General features: G+C 50.4%; 5 protein-coding genes across 5 annotated transcripts; 1 reads left to right on the top strand and 4 right to left on the bottom strand.

Moving 5' to 3' along the window:
* Window positions 1-4,544: 4,544 nt before the first annotated feature.
* On the bottom strand, window positions 4,545-6,622 carry BDR25DRAFT_299905 (PRP3-domain-containing protein). The gene has a single exon (XM_033689253.1). The coding sequence runs from the start codon at window positions 6,563-6,565 to the stop codon at window positions 4,874-4,876; it is 1,692 nt and encodes a 563-aa protein (XP_033555087.1). The 5' UTR covers window positions 6,566-6,622; the 3' UTR covers window positions 4,545-4,873.
* A 154-nt stretch (window positions 6,623-6,776) lies between these two features.
* BDR25DRAFT_276109 (beta and beta-prime subunits of DNA dependent RNA-polymerase) lies at window positions 6,777-12,419 on the top strand. Its single transcript, XM_033687536.1, has 4 exons — window positions 6,777-7,029; window positions 7,106-7,585; window positions 7,632-10,440; window positions 10,489-12,419. Exons 1-4 carry the CDS (start codon window positions 6,848-6,850, stop codon window positions 12,307-12,309), a joined length of 5,292 nt encoding a protein of 1,763 aa, XP_033555086.1. The 5' UTR covers window positions 6,777-6,847; the 3' UTR covers window positions 12,310-12,419.
* Window positions 12,420-12,428: 9 nt separating this feature from the next.
* On the bottom strand, window positions 12,429-14,733 carry BDR25DRAFT_299902 (uncharacterized protein). Its single transcript, XM_033689252.1, has 5 exons — window positions 14,185-14,733; window positions 13,596-13,973; window positions 13,509-13,527; window positions 13,342-13,459; window positions 12,429-13,187 (listed from the first exon to the last, which is right to left on the bottom strand). The coding sequence occupies exons 1-5, from the start codon at window positions 14,270-14,272 to the stop codon at window positions 12,777-12,779; spliced, it is 1,014 nt and encodes a 337-aa protein (XP_033555085.1). The 5' UTR covers window positions 14,273-14,733; the 3' UTR covers window positions 12,429-12,776.
* Window positions 14,734-17,346: 2,613 nt separating this feature from the next.
* Window positions 17,347-18,821, bottom strand: BDR25DRAFT_9184 (NAD(P)-binding protein). Its single transcript, XM_033699240.1, has 2 exons — window positions 17,941-18,821; window positions 17,347-17,876 (listed from the first exon to the last, which is right to left on the bottom strand). Exons 1-2 carry the CDS (start codon window positions 18,691-18,693, stop codon window positions 17,541-17,543), a joined length of 1,089 nt encoding a protein of 362 aa, XP_033555084.1. The 5' UTR covers window positions 18,694-18,821; the 3' UTR covers window positions 17,347-17,540.
* A 1,952-nt stretch (window positions 18,822-20,773) lies between these two features.
* Window positions 20,774-22,582, bottom strand: BDR25DRAFT_299900 (PCI-domain-containing protein). Its single transcript, XM_033689251.1, has 2 exons — window positions 22,063-22,582; window positions 20,774-22,009 (listed from the first exon to the last, which is right to left on the bottom strand). Exons 1-2 carry the CDS (start codon window positions 22,325-22,327, stop codon window positions 21,003-21,005), a joined length of 1,272 nt encoding a protein of 423 aa, XP_033555083.1. The 5' UTR covers window positions 22,328-22,582; the 3' UTR covers window positions 20,774-21,002.
* Between the last annotated feature and the right edge of the window lie 115 nt (window positions 22,583-22,697).

The raw sequence follows: 22,697 nt of genomic DNA, 5'->3' as shown, positions 1-22,697 counted from the left end.
GGCATCAGGGCTGCTAGAGATTACGGTATGTACGCCAGGTCTTCCGTCTGCCTTCGTTGGAATAGTCGACCATGATATCGTGAGGCGTATTATAGTCCATTTCCTCATCCCCACCGTAGTTTCAGGAATAGCCAGCTCGATCCCCGTTTGTATTGAGAAGGGCAGTATTTGGCACGACGCCCCTTTACTCTCTTCATCGTAGATCTGATTTCTTTGCTCCTCGCTGACTCCTGGAGCATGGTCCATGCCATTCCCGATTTGGACTCAGATTTTCGGACTGTCAGTCAGCAATTGATGTGGAACAGTTCCATATTAGGCTATAATATCTTTTCAGAGTAAGCCGTTGAAACGAGACAACGATCGAAATAAGTACGGAGGTGTATGTGTCCGATCCCAGGTGGAGACGAGAGTTCTAAAGTTCCTCTAGCTATCGGCTAGATTTAGTATTCAATCTATACCCAGATTCGCTATCGAGATGTGACAAAGTGGAAGGACTAATCCGCCTATTAATGGCTTTGACTTCGATCCGCAGTGTGTGAAGGGGCTTTAAAAACAAAAAACCCGAATTCGCAGATGCTCGACCCACCAAGTTTCTCGCTGTATATCCCCGGGCATAGCTACGTGGTTTCGCTTTTGTCCTTAAGCGGTGTATGTAAAGACCTGGGAATAAAAGCCAAAAATAACTTGGCAAGTTTGATTGCATTCAGAGCCTGTAGTGGAAGTATCAGGAATATGACAGCGCAGCAAAGCATTCCGTCTTCTGGTCGGTAAGGCACGCTTCTGATTCTGGAACTTTTTTGCCCAGAAGCAAAGTGAACTTCCAATATGGGGGTTAATTCTAGTATCAATTCCTTCTAAGAACATAGTCACCGTATGCTTTTTCTCTGGTTAAAGGGGACGCCGTGTAGCGCTCCGTTAGATGTGTTATATTTCGAAAGCTGACTGCTTGGAGAGTCAACTTTGGAGTTCTCTACTAATTTCCACTGCTTCGAAGAACACATTCACTGCGTAAATTTTCTCCTGAGTGAAGATGACACTCAATTGCATGGCATTCGATGTACCAAGATTCAACTTGGCATTTTAGCCACTGATTCCTTTCCTGCATGCGTAGAGGTGACAACTTTCAGGGCAGATGTGCTTTGTATAAGCAGTCCAATAATATTAAGTCGTAGCCAGAGAGTTATCATAGAGGCCAGCACAGTCACAAGTCGACTCTCATTACAGCCGCCACTTTAAATCTACATCTCATTTTGCAATCTATGTACTTCCTCTGGTCCAGTTTATTTCTGTTCCCTATATCTACAAAATGCTTCATCTCATCCATCTTCCTTGGATCGAAGGCACGCGTACCTGCTTGCGTTCCTGGACGCTACGGTGACAAAGCATTAAAATCCGGATTTTCTGAATCCATGACCCTGCAAAATCAGTAGAAAGACGTAAGGGTGGTAGCAAAGGTGGTGGTGGCAACAGCCCAAACTTGTATGATGGTCATGGGAGTTCCTGGTGGAGGTGGGCCAGGAGGCCAAATTAAAAGTTCACCTAGCAACTCGACAGACTCGGGTAGACTCGATAGTCCAAATAGTGGGACCCAGGGAGGCCTTGGATGCTAGAAAAGAGGGTGGCGTCCGAGGTGGATTCCCTGTGTCGAACGTGTGAACCGGGATCGTCAAACAACAACCAGCAATAGAAATAGGATCGGCAATCTGAAGCAAACAAAGATCAGACGCCAGCAGGGCAGGTTCCGCCAGACGATCTCCAAGAGGTGCCACTGCCTCAAGAGCTAGAGCATATTCGCCCTTCGCTTGACGATATAGAGACGAGAATGGAAATATCGCTTAAGAAGAATGGGAAAGAACTCGACACAAATTGGATTTACTGGAGCCGGTTTCAATGGCATGATAGGATTGACCAGATTGGAAAGGCGATAAATGCGAATCAAATGAGCAATACATGGGTCAGCGAGGCCCAGAAACTGAAACTTTTCGATCCATATGAAAAGACTGGAGAGGAATGACGGGTCTGGTCCCACTCTAAGGTTTTAGCACAGATCGTAAATGTAGATATATACTTACTGATTCCGAGGGTGCGGCCTATTGAACAAGCCTTAAGCTGATGGATCCGATTCCAATTTCTTGACGCACAGACTTTCGAATTGGCACATCGCCCCGGAGATATCAAAGCAATCCGAAGTGTGTATGTGGGCCGAAATTGGAGAAATTGGACTAGGCCCAGATATCAAGCCTCCTTGAGATTCATAAACAATCTGGGAGAGTTCTTGGGTCAGCGCGAAGAAACCATATTTTTATGGTACGCCCAGAAACCCCCATATTCCTACTTCACAGCCTCAAAGCAAAGATCTCATGACCCCGACATACGGAGTGCCTAGGAAAGCCTTTTGTGTTGTACAGCAATATGGTAATCATGATAGGACCTGAAATTACCCCGGTGGTTAGATATAATTGTGTTTATTGTGTCTTACTAGTATCGTCACTTTTCAGCCTGATACCTTTTTTTTTTCTGGTCTTGTTGTTATCTTCGTACCTATAAAACTTCATGAATTTGGATAAAGGCATGTAGAGCAGCAAATGGCGAAACTGCGTCTTTTCTAAGCCTTGACTTGTCCGGTAACCGCGTCTTTAACAGCTGGCAGATCGTTGGGCACCAAAACTCGTATCCCGCATGGCAAATAGTGTAATTTTAAGAAGAGATAATTGCTCTCAGCTGGATCCACGAATTGACGACAGTGGGAAGTGGAGGATGCAATGGCACGATCTATTGTAGGTACAGCTTGTCATCCATCTACCCTCGCCCCATTGTAGCGCCAACATTCTCCTTCAGACAGTGTTCGTTCGGCAACGGTGGACCCACTTAAAGAACCTTGAACCTCCATTTCGCACGGCTAGCTCTACATTTTTCTCGTCCCCAGCAGAACGCCAGCGAATTTTGCCAAATACATCCGTCATTTGGTGAAGATTGGCCATGTCGGTATTAGGCCATTCATCATGTGTGAACTAACCTTAAGTACATGTTCCCCGAGGAGGGAGACAATCGCTATATATTCAGCCAAAACAGTGACAAAGGCCGACACCACTTCTGATATATATTTGGGAATATAGGAGGTAGCACTAGGATCATGTTAATATAGGGACCGAACCCGCTGAGGGGGATGCACTGATGAGGGCCATCGGGAGCAGAGCGATGACGGGGTAACGGTTGCACGTTCGAAGGCTTTGAAAGTCTTCGCTGAGGTAAAGAAGCTCGCTGTGATTTCCATATGCGAAGACTAGTGCTACAATAATACTTCGCTCCAAATACTGCACCTGATGTGGAATTAAGTTCAGAAATTCAGACTCTGTTGACTTCCTCCTTAATTGTAGCAAGTAGTTTCATAAATAGATCCTATTATAATCACTGTACAGAACGTTTTCATAACACGTGGAACATAATTGGGGTGGGCTCTATCTATTAAACTTCTTACTACAATTAGGTAGATATTAATAAGATACAAAATCTTGTCTCAAATTACCGCTTTCAGGTTCCACGTCTGGCGACCAGATGCAGTATTTCAGTGGCTTGCCACATGTTAAGCGGTCCTTTCAGAGGCGGAGCTGGCGGGCATTTGCCGCTATGACTTGCAAGAAAGCTAGGTGGCATCCTCAGAGCTATTGCGGCACATAGCCACGTAACCATGACTAGTAAGATTGAGGTGAAAGGTGGGAGAAAGGCAATAAGGTTCGCATCAGGCCGCATTGACCCCTCTCAGCCTCACACATCTGTCTCAGGGGCGGCTTCCAGAAATGCAGCACTTCGCCACCCTCTGTAAGGCACAAATCGCGTATTCATAGGCCGATCGCTGACAGCACACTCGAGTCTTGGAGGACAGCTGAAAGTACACATGGTAGTTCCAGTTACTACACTTTTCTACATAATTTACAAGAAATTCTATCAGTAAACAATAAACTACTGAGTCGCTTGGACAGGATATCAGGAATTATATAACGTTAGGATGAACAAGGCCTATTGAATGATCCAAAGATTCTGTCAAAATCCATCAAATATTCAAGAGAATGCAAGCTTAATATATTCGAAAGTCACGGGACCCATAAAGGCAGTAGTTATCAAGAAACTCTGCACACTACCAGGCATTTAATGAAACCCCAAAGTAGTTCTCTAGTGCAGCATTGGTCCAGGTCAACTAATCAAGATAAACCGAGGTCGGTACAATGCATAGCATGGAGAGTATATTAAAGGCAGGGACTTGGTGCAAGTGATTTAACAATGTGTCAAAGGAAGCCGTAACTATAACCTACCAGCAGACGTTTTTGACGGCAGGGCCAGGGGAAGCAATATTCAACACTACGAGGACACTGTAGAGGCCATTAGAAATTCACTGCAGGGGCGGGACAGTTCGGGGAGGCGGGTTGCCTCATCTGCGGAGGGGATTAGTGGGGTGAAGTGACCGTAACTCGCCTTTCAGGTATCTGCGGAAGCACATTTGGAGCTCACGGGCCTGCATCTTGAACGAAGACATTCATATTAATCTCGGCGTCTCTTGTACTATGATTGAGTAAAACTTACATCCAGAAGAGAGTCCTCCGAGCCTCAGTAGCAAGTTCCAGATAAACGCCTTACAGGCTTGCGCTTCGCCGAGCGAAATGGTATTCAACATGTTCCCAAATCCGATGTCCCCCTTGGTGTACAATTTGTGGTGATTGGTATCTAGGAATCGGTAAATCATGCCATGAGTGGTAGAATCAAGCATTGTGATTCCTCGATGACAATGATCGGTAAACTTATAGGGGCTTTGTGGCGATGAATCTCCTGAAGAGAGGCGTTCACACTGTGAAGGATAATGGTGACGACGGTGTAATCCTCAATCAGAGCTCTTAGCGAGCGCCCACAAGCTGTCCAGCTTGGACCGGGCAAGAACCTCCTTCGCCTCACCATCCGTTTCGCAAATCTTCTCTCCCCACTTGCGGAAGGCTCGTTGCTTGAGTTGACCTTCAAAAATGAGCGAACACTTATTGTACGAAAGGTCTTTCAAATTGTCGTCGTCGTCAACCGATTTCATCCAGGGAGGATTGCCTTGTTGCTTCTCGGCCTGCTTCTCCGTTGGTAGGGCGTTCTCACTCCATTTGATTCGGTGGAGCAGCAGTTTCTTGTATTTTTGCATGGAATGAAGACCCCCCTCCACAATCACCAGATTCAAGTTTGGATTGAATATGGTGATGCCAGTAAAGCTATGCTCTTTCGCATTGTGATCTATCAGGTATCGGTGTTTGCCAAAGGAAAGGGTCTCAATCTTGAAAACACACATATGGAGTCCTTTCTTGGCATCCTTTTGCTGGTTCTCAGTGAGCTTTGCGTGACGTTCATCTTTGGTTAGTTTCCGTTCCTCATTAGATTTGACATGGGTGTCATGGCGTTCCTGGATCTGCTTCTCAACCAGCATCTCGACAGCCGTTGGATCAGCAATAGCCTGTTCACCCATTACGCGCATCATGTTGCCGCGTTTGACCTTTGGCGGTGGTGGAGGCTCGAGACCCAGACGGATCTTTGCCTGATGTTCTTTAAGGTCGGCGGCGCGACGCATCCTTCGGACCTTGGCTTGCTCCTTCGTAGTGAGATACATAGGCTTCACTTGGACAAGGAGTTGATCCTGCGGTGCCTTCAAGATGACGGGGTGTTGAATGTAGTTAGTGATGAGAGAGTCATCCCCGTCGATCTTAACCTTGGTCGGATCGTCAATGCAATTGTAACTCTTCTCTTCCAGCAGTCCTTCATCCCACCATTCAACATCCGGCGGTCGCTGAACGAGGAAACCGCGCTCGGTGTTTTCGTCCAGTCCTGCTTGGCGCGCCTGCTTGGAGATCTGCTTTTTGATCTGCTCCAGCCTCTCCTGCTGGCGCATCTTGCTAGCCTGGGCAAGATATTTGCCTCTCTGGTTGAACACCAAGGCACGGGGCAATCGGTCGCGCTTGGTTGGACGATAGTGGGGATCAAAGTACGGATTCTCCTTAGTCTCCTCCGTATCCGGTCCAGCATGCTCAGTCTCCTTCTTCTCGGATATAGGGGAGTCGGTCCGTCGGTTGGCTAGAGTGGTGGCGAATCGAGGGGCCATGGGCTCCCTCTTCTTTGACCGACCATCGTCTCCTCTCCTGCGCGACTCTTCGAGGCCTGGTTCTAGGGATGGGCGGGAAATAGGCGGGGTACTCGACGCGGGCGGGCGAACTGGAGGCGCGTCAGTCGAGGCCGGAGGCGTAGATGTGCCTTTCAGAGCAGCGATGCGCGCCTTCATGGCAGCAAGCTTGTCCGCGGGGGGGCCGGACAGTGGAGACTGATTCGGCGGGGGGGGCGTTGCAGAGGCATTCTGTGCAGGCGATAGAGATGCTCCATTGGTAGCGGGGCGGGCAGCAGCTTTCTTCGCCTGCATCGCAGCCGCGATTTCAGCAGCCCTGGCTTTAGCGGCCGCGAGAGCATCCTGGGCAGTTGCTTTGGTCGCCAGACGCTTGTTGCTGCCGTTTGCGACGCCGTGGTCGCCAGGGTGTGGGCGCTTTTCGACCATATTGGCGTCGATGGGGGACGGTTGCTGGTGGTCGAGGGAGATGTTCGTTGTGTCGTGTGTCAAACGTGAGAGACGGAGGAGAGAGTGAGGGTGACGCGAAGTGCAAAACCAGGCTAGCGGTCTTGGCACTTGGCACCTCGCATGCAGCGGCCGGCCAAACTCCGGCCGAACTTTTTTTCGAGCTCTAGAAACCATCCCCGCAGACATTCACCTTCGTTCCTTCTTTCGCTCAAGTGTTTCCCTGGACGGAAGGCGCACTCTGGCGCTTGCTCCATACACACAATGAACCCCTCCCAGCCCGTGTCCTCTGCCATCAAAGGCGTAGATTTTGGATTCTTGACCACAGAAGACGTGCGGACCATTTCCGTCAAGCGCATCACGAATCCTACGACATTCGATTCTTTGCTTCACCCAGTTCGCGGGGGATTACATGATGCTGCGCTCGGCGCTTTCTTAGACAATCCGTGAGTCTTATTTTTTTCACAGTCAAGCAATTGCGCAAACTCCAACGCTTCCTAGCTAATGCTAGTCGCACCGCAGCTGCTCGACCTGTAACTTGACATGGATGAATGGATGTCCCGGTCATTGCGGTCATATCGAGCTCCCTGCTCCCGTATACCACGTGACCTTCATCGATCAGCTTCTACGTCTACTTCGAGGCAGATGTGGCTACTGCCAACACTTCAAGCTTCCCCGCGTTCAGGTCAACGAATACGTCTGCAAGCTCCGACTAATACGATGCGGCCTAGTTCAAGAGGCGAACGATATGCACGAGCATATAGATTTGACTGGGGGAAAGAACTCCAAGCCTGCCGACAACGATTCGGATGAGGGAGGCGAAGGCATCATTGGCCAGAGGAACGACTATGTGAGGAAGGCTATGAAAAACGCAGGCATATCCAAAACCAACGCACACTCCCTGAGGTGTAAGACGGAAGCTGTAAGCGACGCAAGACGGCAAGTCATCAAACAGTTCTACGCCGAGATGAGCAAGAGCAAGAAGTGCAGGAATTGCGGAGGGTACGTATCCTTGGTTTGCAAAGGACGCGCGGCTAACGGCCATTAGAATTAATCCAACATACCGTAAAGACCGAGCAATTAAGATTTTCCGCAAGAACTTATCAGCAAAGGAGAAAGCCCTCATGGCCCAGGCAGAAAAACGAATTCAGAATCCGCTGGATATCCTCGCAAAGAGAGAAGAGAGGGGTAGCAAACGGCAGCCTCATGCCGACGAGGGGGTCGCAGATCTCGACCCTCCCACATCGGAAGACGATGATGACGTTGATATGCTGGATGCGCAAGAGGCAAATGGTACGCTTGTCGCCCCCGAAACCATGATAACATCAAGCAGAAGATCCGAAGCCAGACCAGAGCCCCCTGAAAATTCCCAAGAATATCTGACTGCTGTGGAAGTGAGAGCAGCACTTGTTCTTCTTTTTGAAAGGGAGACAGAAATTTTGCGATTAGTGTATAACCCTTACTCGCGGTCGAAAAGCCAGGCGGATATCAGTCCGGACATGTTTTTCTTCAACTGCGTTGTAGTTCCCCCCAACCGATACAGGATGGAAGACAGAACCGGCGACTCGATTGCCGAATCCCCGAAAAATTCACTCTACAAGAACATCCTGAATGCCTGTGATGCGATGCGCCAAATCAGCAATGAAATGAAGGGCCAGGAGAATGAATCGGGCTATCGGAGACGAGACTTTGGAGATCTACAAACTGCGTGGGTCAACCTTCAAGGAGCAGTCAATGCGCTCGTTGACCGCGACGCGAATCCAGTCCAGGGCCTGGCTGGGAGAATCAATGCGGACGGTATCAAGCAAAATCTAGAGAAAAAGGAAGGTCTCTTCCGGAAGAACATGATGGGCAAGCGTGTCAATTTTGCCGCTCGCAGTGTCATCTCCCCCGATCCGAACATTGAGACAAACGAAATCGGCGTTCCTCCGGTGTTCGCGATGAAGTTGACATATCCGGAGCCGGTGACGAATCATAACTTCTACGATCTAAAAGAGGCGGTGCTAAACGGTCCAGACAAATGGCCCGGTGCTGTTGCGATTGAAAATGAATATGGCCAGGTCATGAATTTGAGGAAAAAGAATTTCGAAGAGCGACAGGCTCTGGCAAACCAGCTACTTGCACCCTCAAGCACCAGTGTAAATGGATCGAGGAACAAAAAGGTTCATCGGCATCTCAATAACGGCGATATTGTCATTATGAACCGGCAGCCGACACTTCACAAACCGTCCATGATGGCGCATCGTGCTCGAGTTCTGCCAGGAGAGAAAACAATTCGTATGCACTATGCCAATTGTAACACCTACAACGCGGATTTTGATGGTGACGAAATGAATATGCACTTTCCCCAAAACGAGATCGCTCGAGCAGAGGCGGCAACAATTGCGGACACTGATCACCAGTATCTTTCAGCGACTGCTGGAAAGCCTCTCAGAGGGTTGATTCAGGATCATATTTCTATGGGAGTATGGCTCACGAACCGGGACACGTTCTTTACCCGAGAAGAGTATCAGCAGCTTATGTACGCCTCGCTAAGACCTGAAGATGGACACACGACTTCTGGCACTCTTCTCACCGTTTCCCCCGCAATTTGGAGACCGCAGCCTCTGTGGACTGGCAAACAGATTATTACAACTGTTTTGAAGAACATTCAGCCTCCCGAATACCCAGGGGTGACTTTATCATCCAAATCCCAAACGAGCTTTAAGATGTGGGGTCCAGATTCAGAAGAGCAAAAAGTCATCATTAGAGATGGGGATTTACTCTGCGGGATCATGGACAAAAGCCAAATTGGCTCCGCTGGTGGTGGGCTTGTGAACGGTATCTATGAGACGTATGGCCATACGACAGCAGGGCGGCTTCTTAGCGTGCTTGGACGTCTGCTCACCAAGCTCCTTCACATGCGTGCGTTCTCTTGTGGTGTCGAAGATCTTATTCTCACCAAAGAAGGAGACCAGGCTAGACTAGAGGAGTTGAAAGAGGCGGAAAAGGCTGGCTTCGAAGTTGCATCAAAGTATGTTACTCTCGATGTCCAAAAGATCGACCCGAATAGCCGGGAGTTGCGAAAGAGACTAGAGCAGGTATTGCGCGATGAGTCGAACCAGCATGGCCTTGATGTGCTCACCAATAGTGCAACCGCGCGGATTTCTTCGGCGGTCACAATTGCTTGTTTGCCCAAGAAACTCATCAAACCTTTCCCAAAGAACCAGATGCAGACCATGACAGGCTCTGGTGCAAAGGGTAGCATTGTCAATGCTAATCAGATTTCATGCAATCTTGGTCAGCAGGTTCTGGAAGGGCGACGTGTACCGGTCATGGTTAGTGGAAAGACACTACCATGTTTTAAACCATTCGAGACAAATGTTCGCGCTGGTGGATATGTTGTCAATCGCTTCTTAACGGGAATTCGACCGCAGGAATACTACTTTCACACCATGGCCGGTCGGGAAGGTCTTATCGATACTGCAGTCAAGACTTCCCGTTCGGGTTATCTTCAGCGATGTATTATCAAAGGTATGGAAGGTCTTCGCGTCGAGTACGATACGTCAGTGCGCGACTCAGACGGCAGCATGGTCCAGTTTCTATACGGGGAGGATGGTCTTGACACAACGAAGCACAAATACCTGAACGATTTCAGGTTTCAGGCAGAGAACTTGATGTCATTGTCGCAGTCACTAAACCTTGCTGAGGGCTTCACTGAGGTTTGGAGCGAAAGGGCGACAGAGTACACCAAGAGTGCGTACAAGAAGTTCAGGAAGACTGGCGACACCACGGCAATGGATCCTGCATTAGCAGTATACACGCCTAGTCGCTACGCTGGCAGTGTATCTGAAAAATTTTATGCTGCTAAGCGAGCGGTACGACTACGTTCTCCTAGAATTAACTAATTGCTAACTCTTACCTAGTATTGCGAGAATAACCCTGATAAACTTATCAAAAAGAAGAAAAGCGATCCTAATGGCGAGGTACTGCGAAGGAACTTTGACCGAGCGCTCGATGTCAAATATCTTAAATCCCTCGTCGAGCCCGGGGAAGCAGTGGGTGTTGTTGCTGGCCAGTCCATAGGAGAACCTTCCACTCAGATGACGCTCAACACTTTCCATTTAGCAGGTCACTCTGCAAAGAACGTTACCCTCGGTATTCCTCGATTACGAGAAATTGTCATGACCGCTAGCTCAAAGATCTCTACGCCTGCGATGACGCTGTACCCACATCCAGAGCTTTCTAATGAGGACAACGAGAAATTTGTGAAGAGTATCAGTCGACTTTCACTTTCGTCTGTTCTCGATAAGGTTACGATTACCGAAAAGCTAGGCCCCGGCAACCACTTCGCGCAGGCTCGAAAGTACAAGATTCGTCTAGACTTCTACCCGGCCAAAGAATACTGTGAAGAATATGCTATAAAAGTCCGAGATGTAGCCGAATCGTTGGAGAAGAAATTCTGCCCTCGCCTCCAAAAGGTCGTTCGCACAGAGCTCAAAAAGAAGGCAAATCAGCGATCACTCTCCAGTGCCTCTGCCGCCAACTCAGCAGCCGTTCCCACTATTGGAGAGGCAGTAGGTACCACTGAGCAACCGACAGTTCGCACCACACGAGCCGGTAACGAAGGTGGCAACGAAGATGAGGAAAGTGATGATGGCGACGATGAGGGCGATGCTACCTACGCGAAGCAACGTGGTAACAGGGAAGAAAGCGTTGAATTCGACGACCCAGATGATGAAGAACAAGCGTTCGCAGAAGGCCTCCGTCGCGAAGATTCCCCAGTTATCTCAGAAGACGAGACCTACGGCAGCAGTCCCAAACCATCCCGCAACTCGACACCAGATCCCGATACAGGCGCGGAGGAAGACGATGAATTGCTTGTCGCACTCGAAGAAGCCTCCGCCATCCGTCGCGAACGCATCTGCAAAGACTGCAGTGATATCTCCGACTTCAAATTCGATGACAAAAGCGGTGGATACTGCGAGATCGAATTCGAGTTCACTGCCTTCACCGCGAAACTGCTGATGCTGCATCATGTCGAATACGCTGCGGACTTTGCTACTATTCACGTCATTCCCGGCATCAAGCAAGCTTTGCTCTCGTCCGAAAAAAACCCAGACCCGCTCACAGGTGAAGACGTCGACATCCCCGTCGTCGTAACCGAAGGCGCCAATCTCACAGCCATGCGTGAATACCCTCATATCATCGACACCTCCCGCCTCTTCACTAACGACATCGTTGCAATGCTCAATCTCTACGGCGTAGAAGCCTGCCGCGCGACCATCATCCGCGAAATGCACGCGGTTTTCCATGGCCACAGTATCAGTGTCGACAATCGACATCTCAACCTCATCGCGGACACGATGACCAAAGGCGGGGGCTTCACTCCGTTTAATCGCATTGGCCTGAAGGGGAATGTGAGTCCGTTCATGAAAATGAGCTTTGAGACAACAGTCGCTTTTTTGAGAGATGCGGTGTTGGAGAGGGATACCGAGGAGTTGAAAAACCCGAGTGCGAGAATTGTGGTCGGGAGATTGGGGACAGTGGGGACGGGGGCGTTTGATGTGCTGGCGCCGGTGGTGGTAAGGGACCCGCTGAAGGCTGGGGTGGAGGTTAATCCTGAGAATACGATCGACAGCGCGCAGGAGGATGTTGAGATGGAGGTGGAGAAGGAAGTAGAAGTTGAGGTTGTGGAAAAGAGTCCGAAGAAGAAGAGGAAGAGGGATCAGAAGAGGGGCGGGTAGACATTTGAGCGCTATTGTCAAGCGGTGTAGTTCACATGGAAAATAGGCGGCGCTTTTGGGAGAATGTTGAAGGGCCCGGAGTTCAAACTAGTTCAACATGTGTAGTTGTCCGAGCATTCAGAAAAGTTGAAAGTGCCCCATAAGCATGCTAGGTTGATTTCTGCTGTAGTATTTAAGTCGGTGTAAGGGTGCAGTTCTGTCACCCAACTTAACACTACAATGCAGAGCAGCATAACAAAATGAAAACGACAGAACGCCCAGACATCCCGTCCAACCCACCAAACTCACAAGCTAGCAATTTCCCCGCTAATTACCTTCCTGCATGCTGCATCATCCCCCTTCACTCTCACTCTCACCCACACCTACTTCACAACTGCCCCATCAACCTTGACTCTCTTAACCCCCTTCCTCTTACCCCCACACTTCATTAAATTCCGCATTGCTTCCCCGAGATCCCTACCATACAGTCATAAGCCCAACCCCCCCCTAACCCTCTGCCCCTTCGCCCACTGACTCTCAGGCCAAGCCATCTTCCTCTCCAACTGCTTATCCATCGGCCCAGTCGGACCCCCAACATACTTCCGATTTCCGGCCAGCTGCGTTTGCCGCTTGTCTTTGTCCGGGTATTGTTCGTCGCCCCAGCGGCCACGGTAGTTGAGGTAGCCAACTGGGTCGGAGGGGTTGTATGGGGAGATGGAATGTGAGGAGGTGGAGTATTGGTAGTAGTAGGAGCAGGGGAGGGGGTCGTAGAGAGGACCGGTGTCGGTTTGGTCAACGAGGAGGAATTTGAAGGGGAGGTTGAAGTTAGGAATGGTGTGGTCGTGGGTTCCGGCCGTGGGGTAGAGTGCGTGGGAACCATGAGCACAGAAGGCAAGAGGCTGGGTAGGGGGGTGGTTAGTTAGGCTGTGCTTAGATTCGCTAGACTTGGTATAGACGAGCATTGAATGGATATGGTAGGGATGGAGGAGGGAAAGAAGAACGGTGTGGGAGAGCGTTGGGTGAGACAAGAACTAAGAAATTGTATCAACGTACCCTCTTCCCGGACTTGTCTTTCTTGAGGACTTCATATTTGAAAGCCTCCCCATTTGCATGCTGAGAGAACCATACCACCTTAGGGACGCCGTTTTCAAAGCGGATCATATTATGTTCCCTTCTCCCCATTAGTCTAAAGCAAATGCGCAACTTACCCGGCAACTTACCAATCACCTACATGGTCGCCTATGCACAAAGATTAGCCTTTACGACCCAAAACGCTAATCCGAGAGGGACCAAAGGGGAATAATTACCAAGCTGTTTCTCCAGCACAACCCCGCCCCAATTAAACGCAAAGAAATACATATAAAACGCATCCACGGTCCCGTTCCCCTTATCTACGACGATTACAACTGAGCTCTTCTCTCCAGTACCCACAGTCATTCCACTTGCATCGGTCTTTGCGCCGTTTAGCCATTGTGGATTGGTGGTGATATCGACGGTGCTGGTTAGGTAGACGTCGCTGCCGCCTTTTGTGCCCACGGAGTTTAGCTGGTCGAGGTTGGAAAGGGTTAGGGGCGGGGAGGGGATTTGGACGTCTTTGAAGGAAATTTGTGGGCGTGTGTTAGCGATTTGTGCGGAGATGGCGGAGGGGCCGTAGGGGTCTTTGGTGTAGAGGTGGACGAGTGGCGCTGGGAGGGTTGGTTAGTGGGAGATTTTGGTAGCTTGAAGTTCTTTCTTCGTAGAGGAAGAAAAATCATCCTCAGCCGCAGAACTGGAACTGAAATTGGGGTTCAGGGGCCCCAAGGAAAAATGGTAGAGAAATCCGAGTATATGATTGAAACCCGCAGACTGAAAATTGCCCCGAACAGTGAAACTGTAATTCATCCTTGAAAACCTTACCATAATCTAAAACATACTGCGGCACACCAGCTGGAGCCGGCGACTTATTCGACTCGCTGCTGTCAACCTGTGCCTGTGCTTGTGCCATGATAAGTTCTTGATGCGATGTGATCGTTAGCAAAAAAAAAAGACACTCTTCGACGATTCAGGCGGTCACAGCGTTCAAATAGAGCAGACAGCTGGAGCAGTTCGCGAGGCTGGGCTGGCTGTAAATTATCAGCTGTGAGGCAGAAGAAAAGACATCAGCTGGACTAGATAAACGCCACTCGTTTGAACCACGCGATGCTGGAATGAGCAATAGAATTTGTACAGCATCAAACGTGTATCTTGAGCGTCCTGCGCTGTGGATATAAAGGTTAGTTAGGATGGAGTGTTGATTCAGATAGGCGTGGTGACGATAGGAGATGGTATTCGATAGGAGTCGTTGGGTGTGATTTTGTGACGGTTGAGCCTGATCGACCCGGTCCGACCCGCCAAGCATTCAGCGGCTTCCTCCACGGTTTGTGCTGACAGTGGCTGCAGTTACGGACTCGGGCAACGATGCAGTGGCTTTCAGCTGTGCCTTCGAGTCCTCAGCTTTGAGGCTCTCACTACGGGCATGCCGCAATCGGCTCGAATTGCAGACGCCCGGAACGGAGCATAGGAGAAGGCATCGAACGATATCACCTCTTCTAAACGGTGAGATGCATGCAGCCACATGCATCCGGAACCTGACCTCCCTCATCCAGCCTTGTGAGGTCCGAACAAGCAAGCTGTCAACGTGACAGCTAGATTATTCGCGTCTCGAATGGGAGTGTGGTGCACGACAGGGGTCGATACGAACCAGGTGCTCTCAGGAAGTTTAGCGAAGGCACCAACTGAAGTCCGCCGGGTCTTTTCTGATTGGCTGGATGACATTCATTTCCCGTGACAAGTTTTGCTCCACGGACAGTCGTTCAATATATCGTTAATTTTCGATGCAGGGTGGGCTTAAGGCATGCTGAAGCGAGCATAGCTTGGCAGGGTGCGGGGTATGTCGGTATTTTTAGGAGATGGCGCATTGGGGAAGCGCTGGAAGGATAACATGGTGTTTTCTTTGATCGATCCTCGATGTTGAAGCCCGAAGCTGTGGCCATCTCAAAGTCCCCGCTGACTGAGGCCACTAGGAATAAAATTATTGGAACTGTGGAAGCAGTGTCGTATGGCGTCACTCCACAGCATGTTTGAGACTGATTTGAAATACACCTGGATCCGGTGATAGTGGTACTAAAAGTCCGGATTACCGAATGCAGCACAGTATCTGTTGCGCTTCGCGGCGGGTAGAGTTACGGGATTGCGCCATCATAATGTTTGATCTTCTGTTGGAACCGTATTATCGGAATGCTCTGTTGGAGATTGGTCGTGTGACAAGTCATTCAGGCATTCCATAGAACGGATCCTCGACACTATTTCGATGTGGAGAGCTTGGGTTCAACCTCTTACGTACCCTGAGCCGTAGGTTAGTTGACTAGCGTAACCATACCAACATCTTCGCTGTGAGGGACATGATGGACCACACGGCAGGTTTCACAGCGCCGACCGAGTCCGAAAGGAACAGAAGGCTTCCCCACCAACATGTTGTCTTTCAGGCCTCTGCCCTGTCTTTTGAGCGCGAAGCAGATAAGGTCGCACGCGGGTGTCAAGCAGCGGCACGGAAGCGTGACGTACAGTCAGCGCGGGAAGATCACTTTTGATTAGGTTGTCAAGCGCAGCTGCGCCACAAAGCCACTCAGCGATAGTGAAATGCGGCTCCTGGCGCATGATTCGGACATCCGCAACTTACCGCATGTTCTGAATACGCCGTTGGATCCAAGAAGACGCGTCGCTGGGTTAGTGGAGCCCTTGTTATCATTTTCGGACTCGAAGGTCGCTCTAGCGTTCGAATTTTGGGAATTCGGAGCGGAGCATCGCGATGGTCCGAAAGCTTGGAGCTATTGTTGGCGCCTGTAGCCGAATTCGGATATCGAATGCCTCGCCATTAACGTACTTTATGGAAACGAGCAATCGGAGGCCTGAGGACCCTCAGTAAGTCGAAGTGGATCGATACGAGAGTATTTTGTTCAGGCGGACGCCTCTCTCATTGAGCCACGTATTCGCAATCGTATCTCGGGCTGGTTCAATAACGAAAGTCATGCAGAAAAGATAGATGAGACTGAACGAGGGATGAGGCTGAGCAGTAATGCTGTTGGGAACTTAGGAGTCTGGGGAAGGGAACGACTCGTTTGTTTCGAGTTTCCAAAAGAAGAAAGCTAAAGCATGCGAAAGCTTTTCCAGCCAGAGGGCGACGCTGCGCTCCGTCCTTTGGCATGCTCTGTGCTAGGCTTTCCAAAATTTGTCTCTTGGATCAAAGAGGTTATGATACGAAGATGCCACAACTCTTTGGAATCGTATTCACCAACTGAACACAGAACGCGGCTCCGCCCTGCGCCCGGGCCAACAATCCAATTTTGAACTCATCGTGTAAGACAGTTGGCACATCTGTAGTGTGAGCCTTATAGTACACTATGGCAGAATTTCTCGTTCTATTCGACGTTTTGCTATCATTGTGAGACTTCATCAACGAGTCTAGGAGAACAATTGGAGTTAAAGTTGCGGACTTCGGCGGTCGACTGGGAAATGCTGTCTGCGCACCTTCCGGAAAGAGGAGTTTCTCCGATCGGAGAATGTCACTGAACTCCAATTTTAATTATTAGTAGAATGCTTAAAGCAACGTTCCAGGAGAAGTGTACAGAACAACCCTTACGCTGCTTCTGTGTTTACTTACATTGGCGCCTTTGTGTGCAGGATGTACAAATGTCGCATTCGTTCGAGATGGTCGTCATGCTCATTCATACGATGTGCAGCCTTATTCATTACTCACAAGGGGCCGGAATCCTAGGCATTGTTTAAGGAATTGGGGCGATGTCGGAGGATGCAAAGGTAAGATCGACGTTTGCTCATTGCTTTACTGAAACCTTGCGGTCACCTATCCTTCGACTATAAGCAGAAGGTCTAACAAGCGCATCATGTAAACCTGCTTGGGATCGGATGTGAAGGCAGGATCACATAGGGCAACATTCCAAGAGAAGGTTTAACTTGGTGTAGTTGCGAGGGGACAGGAGCCCGACTGCTAATAATTTGCGATCGAACACGGTTGGAGTCGGCATGGGGAAATCTATGCTTGATGGCGGGCTGTCGTGGACGTCCTAGGCCCTGCGGTGAGCGGTGAGGATAGGGAAAGCTCGTCCAGTTTGGAGTTACCACTGATGCATTGCGAGCACTCGTTTTATGACTCCTGTGGTTGAAACGAGCCAGTAGAAAAGAAAGGATTCACATTTCCCCATTATCTAGTATCTGATTTAGCTTTGTATCACTCTTTTCCATTCCTTCCGTCTGTGCAGCTCGAGTATCTGCCTCGCAAGATCTGTCAACGTCTCTTCGGCCATTCGGTATCGCACCAGCCCGAGTATGGAGGCAGCAAGATGTGTATCAACGAAATCAATAGGCGGATCCCCTGATATTGGCTGACGAGGCGGTGAGCTATCTGGGCGAATGCGGCTTCCGAACTCGGGGAACTGATTCCTGAGGAACTCTGCAATCACCGAACCTGCTGGCATTGCCCCGGCCGATATGAGGAATCTCTTGTTGCGTGCCTCAGGCATGAACACCGCTTGCACATTGGCGAAAGCAAGATCCTGAAGGAGAAGAATAAGCTTGTAAGATCTGTATGCCCCTAAACGAGATCGCGATCTGACTCACTCTGACGTCCGTATAATAGTCGATTCCATAAGGGGGTGAAGTGACCAGTTCACTGAAATTGTTGGAGCATATGTTCCATATCCTTCTGTTTGCGTCTTCAAGGTCCGACGAGTTGCTCAGTGGTCGTATTGAAGGACCATATATGCTCGGAGCAGCAAGAGAGACAAGATCGAATCCAACAGGAGTGTCTTTGGACCATTTCCAGACGGCATCGCAGACGATGTTGTCGCTTGCTCGGCTGGTTGCTAGCACGTACTCGGAATCAATCTCTGCGGCTGTGGGTGACGAGGGGTTACCTATCCGAGGAATTCGCTCCACTTGGGGGTCAACAAGCCAGCGAGCGAATGGTGTAAGAGATGTTGTTACAATCACTCTCTGAACTCTAGGGGCGACCTCCTTGATACTTCTCAGGAAGCTAATCAAAGCCTCGGTCTCCACGTTGATGAAGCGGGATAGACAGTCGGCTTCCTCGGATGGGTCTGGCGGAACTGTATGGATAACAGTATCGAAAGGTTCCTGGGATCCACTCAAGGCAAGATCGTATGCGCCTGGCACGGCGATGTCCTTTTGGGGAACGATTGCAAAGTCGAGCGTAGGATGTCCAGTTACGGGATATTGCTGTTGTAGGGACAGTGCCTCATCTCTTGACCCCACAACTGCGCGGACCGCCACATTGCGGGTTAGGAGTTGGTCGAGGATGTGGGAACCGATTAAGTTGTTTGCGCCGGTTAACAGAACCCGCTTCATTGGCATATTTCGAGGGTATCTGTTGTAGATGAGGGTCGGAGTCCGAAAGGTGTGGGGATCGTTGGCGAGATCAAGGCTTTTACGTGGAGGAGGGGTTGGCGAGTCTGTGGGTATAGCATTCCCAAAACGAGGGTTAGAACGTGATATGTACGAGTTTGTAGGTGCTATTCAGAGAGTGTGAGCCACGCTTCAGGTCGATTCGGTCGTCAGCACCTTGTTTCTAGCTGGCGCGGACGGCAGCACAAGCCTAAGCGTGGGTCGTGATGAACAGGCGTCAATCACAGTGTCATCATCCGGGGCTTAAGGCAGGTCCCGAGTTTGAAGTGAGTGCTAGCAAAATGAAACGAGCATTCATCGGCGAAACAGTCACTGCGCAAGGCGACCAAGCAACCGTTCGGGAATCGCCTCACAGTATTAACATAATCGTGCCCACTCACCTCTATCCTAGAAGGATCTTGCTTTCGTATAGGCTAGGCCATCGCGAGGCATGGCAGCCGCCATTGAGAACAAGCAGGGTGGTGGTACCTACTAAGTGGGACCGCTGTTCAGGAATGGTTGGCTATCGTGCCTCCATGCCCTCGAAGGGTTCAACCTTCCGCTGCCGCTAGCACACGAACATTCACTGACAGGAATGGGTGAGGCGAAGCCTCATCAGCTACTATTGGCGAAGGAATACTTGCCGACATGGCCTATCTGTGAGTTAAGCCATTTTCCACATGGCTTCATGCAGAGACAGGGTAGCACAGAAGTTCCACGTGGTGGACAGTTTTCCTGGTCAATCCAAAGTAAGGGGACAGATCGTAAGGTTGGACGCCTAGACAACAAGGCGCGGAGATGCTCAGTCGATGCTACAGGTTGAGAAGAGGGGCTGATGGTGAACTTGGCGTGGAGGATCCTGAGGCACACACTAAGGAAACTACACCGGATGCGGAGCAGCATCGGCCATGAGTTAAGCCATAAATTGGCCTCGCGGACTTCGACTGAAGAGAAACCTGGTACATGGATCATCTAGCGGAAAGCTTGCGGACCTGTGAGCGATTACGCCCCGTTTGATGGAGGGCTGATGTTGGAGTCGAAGGCAGGCTTACCCATTCGGAGGTCTGTTCTGCCAACAGCCATCCAACCACAGCATCGGATTGGAAGAATCTAGCATAAGTAAGTTGTTTTCGAGACGAAAGTCCAACATTCATGGTTCTTTTCAGGCCTAGCGACTAACAAGAAAGGTCGGAGAACTCGTTGCAAAGGACGGATGAAGCCGATCAGAGTTTGTGAGGTCGTTAGCCTTGGCGTGCTGAGTGTCGTCGGTTCAAGATGATGCGGACGGCAAGGATAGCCTCTCCGTTTCAACTACAGGCGCAGGTTCATCCGTCGGGGGCCGAAATGTATTAGCTGCATCGTCATCCAAAGGGTCCGACCATTAAAGAGGTCTAGTGCAGCCGGGATAAAGATCTGCCCTTGTGTGGGGAGGTGCATGAGCCTCGTGGAGAGGGTTTTAGCCTGTCTTGGCTTCAAGATAGTGGCCGTTGTCCCTAAATGCAACACTCACAAAGCCAAGTGCTTATTTTATCTACTGTGGCTCGCAGAGTACTGCACCACTGCAAGGAGGGTACGGAGGAGGCTTGTCGTGTCGTGTTGAAAAGCAATGATGATTGGGCGTGGCTGGGCGAAACCCGAGCCCGAGCACCGACAGGAACATGGCTCCAGGACACTCTTGGCTATGCTCGTGGCCCTACTGTCGGATGTTCCATTGTATCCGCTCGCCTCACTAGGACGACAGGGAAGAAGTTCTAGAAGAATAGAGAGAAGCGTGCATGCTTAGTCCAAGGAGCCGCTACCTCAAAAAGACCCGAAGCCAACTGCTGCAAGGTAAGCATGCAAACCGCTGTGCAGCCCCTGTAATTCTCACCACCATACCTGACTCGAAACAGTTGGTGCAGGGAAGTTAATATCAAGTCAAATCGTCAATAATCCGCGCGCGTCAGACGCGCATAGCAGAGGGGAAGGCATCGCGTTTGAGTGCTTATGTTTTCATATATCTGAAGAATGTCTCCCAGCCCACTTGGGGAGAAAGGTTGGGCGGTGAAACCAGGGTGCAAGCAGGGCAATATGGCGAGCAGATTGAGACCGTATTGAAATCAGGGAGACTGGTTGATGAGCTTTCATCGGCCGTCGCCATGCTTCTGCAGTACGCCGTGCCGTCTATGCTATATTACATAGCTTCCAGATAGTTCCCGAAGCAGGATGAGGAGACACCCTCCTGACGCCATCTTCCTCCATCGCTTCCATCACACACTCCTGACCATTTCCTCATTTCCTTATTCCAGCAGAGACGCCTGGTTCGTGTAGAGAACGTCCACGACGTTGCTCAACTTCTCAATTGTTTCCAGCGCTGCGTCGTAGCCCTGATCTCGCTCTGATTCGTCATAGACAATCAAACAGCCAGCCCCTTGATCAAGGACTCCAATGATGACCTTGTCAAGGATCATCTGCGAGAGCTTGCGCTCCACCTGCACCGTGTCGAGCCCAACCATCTTAGCGACATGGTCGATCTCGACTCTGCTGAATGGCTCGATCACTTTGATAAGGTTCTGCTCAAGCATGTTGTCGTACAAGCGTCGGAGATGGCTAGTGATGAAGCGATCGCTACCCAGCTCCTGTCGATAGTCGGTTAGCGCCGTCTCATATTCCTCCAAGCTACGGTTCGTGTGTGCTCTAGCTACAGCCTTCATTGCGTCCAAGCTCTTGCCTGCATACTTGATAGCCTGTTTCGAGGTCATAAGCGACGTCACGTCGTCGCCAAGATTCAGCATGATCTTGCAGAGAAGCATGTACTGCAGTGCTGACGTCGCCTTCTGCGCCTCATCCTGAGAATGGTAACCATCCATGGCCTCGATGAAATACGAGAAGGCCGTGTTGAAGTCGCTATCCTCGGCATGAAGCATCCCGCTCTGCATATCCAGCCCGGCCTGAAGAAGTGGCGGCGTATATACTGAAGCGGCCGAGGTCCGGGCAGAGGTGAGGGCAGCCCGTCCCTTGGGTATGTTCCCAAGCGCGTGGTAGACCCTCGACTCGAGAAGCTGCACCTCGACGAGCACGAGCTTGTCATCTAACCGCTTGAGCTCCTTGAGCAGGCTGTTGATAAGAGTGAGAGCTTCGTAGTAGGACTGCTTCTGCATGTACAAAGAGACGAGCCGAGTCTCGAGGTTCTGCCGTAAGAACCCTCGGCGCTCCGAGATTGCCCACTCGATGCACGATTTTGTGACAGAGATTTGGATATCGGTGGTGTTGGGGATCGTGGTGAAAAGCTCGAGAAGCTGCCGCACTGCAGAAGTTTCCAGTCAGAGCAAGCTCCTGGCGGATTTGCTTGATACGTGCCTAGCTTTGCCGTCTTTGCCTTGGCGAATGAGGACAATACAGAGCGGGTTTGCCTGACCAGCTCGGCGAGGGCATCGACTCGCCTCTGATCGCGGAAAAGCTCGCCCAAGCCGACGAGGGCAGTTTCATAGTTCTTGATGGCGGCTTCGTTGGAGCCCGGGTTTGTCGACAGGACCTCTTTGTAGAGCTTCTCGGCCTTGGAGGGCTCGGTCGTTGCGAGCTTTTGCGCCTCCGCTATCCGTTTGCTACTGTCCGGGACAGCCATAATGATAGTCGTGGAGAGGAGATGGGAGAGACTTGGGGTGCAGAGAAAAGAGGTATTAGAGTCGAGTGGAGAGAGGGCAGCAGGAGTTTCAAAATGAGGTTGATTATTATGTTCACGCAGAGCTCCAGGTCGCAATGAGGGCGCGGGGACAGGTAACGCCGCTCCGAAGGCTTGGCATACAGACTCTGCCCTGGCAACCGCGCGGGTGATCCCGCTCCCGGAAGCTGGAATATAGGACTCGACGCGCACCCTTGGGACGCGCCGAGTTAGGTTTTTGAACGTGTATCTCTTCTATTTGCGAGGCCTTTGTGTGGTATGTTCGTGTTCTAAGCGCTTGGCGTGCTGCCGGGGTGATGAGAGGGTGTGCTGT

Source organism: Lindgomyces ingoldianus (assembly GCF_010093535.1).
Source record: "Lindgomyces ingoldianus strain ATCC 200398 unplaced genomic scaffold BDR25scaffold_1, whole genome shotgun sequence".
In the NCBI taxonomy this organism is placed as follows: Eukaryota; Fungi; Ascomycota; class Dothideomycetes; order Pleosporales; family Lindgomycetaceae; genus Lindgomyces; species Lindgomyces ingoldianus.
The sequence above is the reverse complement of the archived record's forward strand: the minus strand, read 5'-3'. Positions and strand labels throughout refer to the sequence as shown.

Bases quoted from the DNA above. Each gene is read 5' to 3' on its own strand.
- BDR25DRAFT_299905 (XM_033689253.1), bottom strand. From the start codon at position 6,565: ATGGTCGAAAAGCGCCCACACCCTGGCGACCACGGCGTCGCAAACGGC.
- BDR25DRAFT_276109 (XM_033687536.1), top strand. From the start codon at position 6,848: ATGAACCCCTCCCAGCCCGTGTCCTCTGCCATCAAAGGCGTAGATTTT. The intron at 7,030-7,105 runs GTGAGTCTTATT...GTCGCACCGCAG, and splicing joins GGCGCTTTCTTAGACAATCC to CTGCTCGACCTGTAACTTGA. The intron at 7,586-7,631 runs GTACGTATCCTT...AACGGCCATTAG, and splicing joins AAGTGCAGGAATTGCGGAGG to AATTAATCCAACATACCGTA.
- BDR25DRAFT_299902 (XM_033689252.1), bottom strand. From the start codon at position 14,272: ATGGCACAAGCACAGGCACAGGTTGACAGCAGCGAGTCGAATAAGTCG. The intron at 13,974-14,184 runs GTAAGGTTTTCA...CAACCCTCCCAG, and splicing joins GCAGTATGTTTTAGATTATG to CGCCACTCGTCCACCTCTAC. The intron at 13,188-13,341 runs GTACGTTGATAC...CCCCCTACCCAG, and splicing joins AAGACAAGTCCGGGAAGAGG to CCTCTTGCCTTCTGTGCTCA.
- BDR25DRAFT_9184 (XM_033699240.1), bottom strand. From the start codon at position 18,693: ATGCCAATGAAGCGGGTTCTGTTAACCGGCGCAAACAACTTAATCGGT. The intron at 17,877-17,940 runs GTGAGTCAGATC...CTTCTCCTTCAG, and splicing joins ACTATTATACGGACGTCAGA to GATCTTGCTTTCGCCAATGT.
- BDR25DRAFT_299900 (XM_033689251.1), bottom strand. From the start codon at position 22,327: ATGGCTGTCCCGGACAGTAGCAAACGGATAGCGGAGGCGCAAAAGCTC. The intron at 22,010-22,062 runs GCACGTATCAAG...AAACTTCTGCAG, and splicing joins GGCAAAGACGGCAAAGCTAG to TGCGGCAGCTTCTCGAGCTT.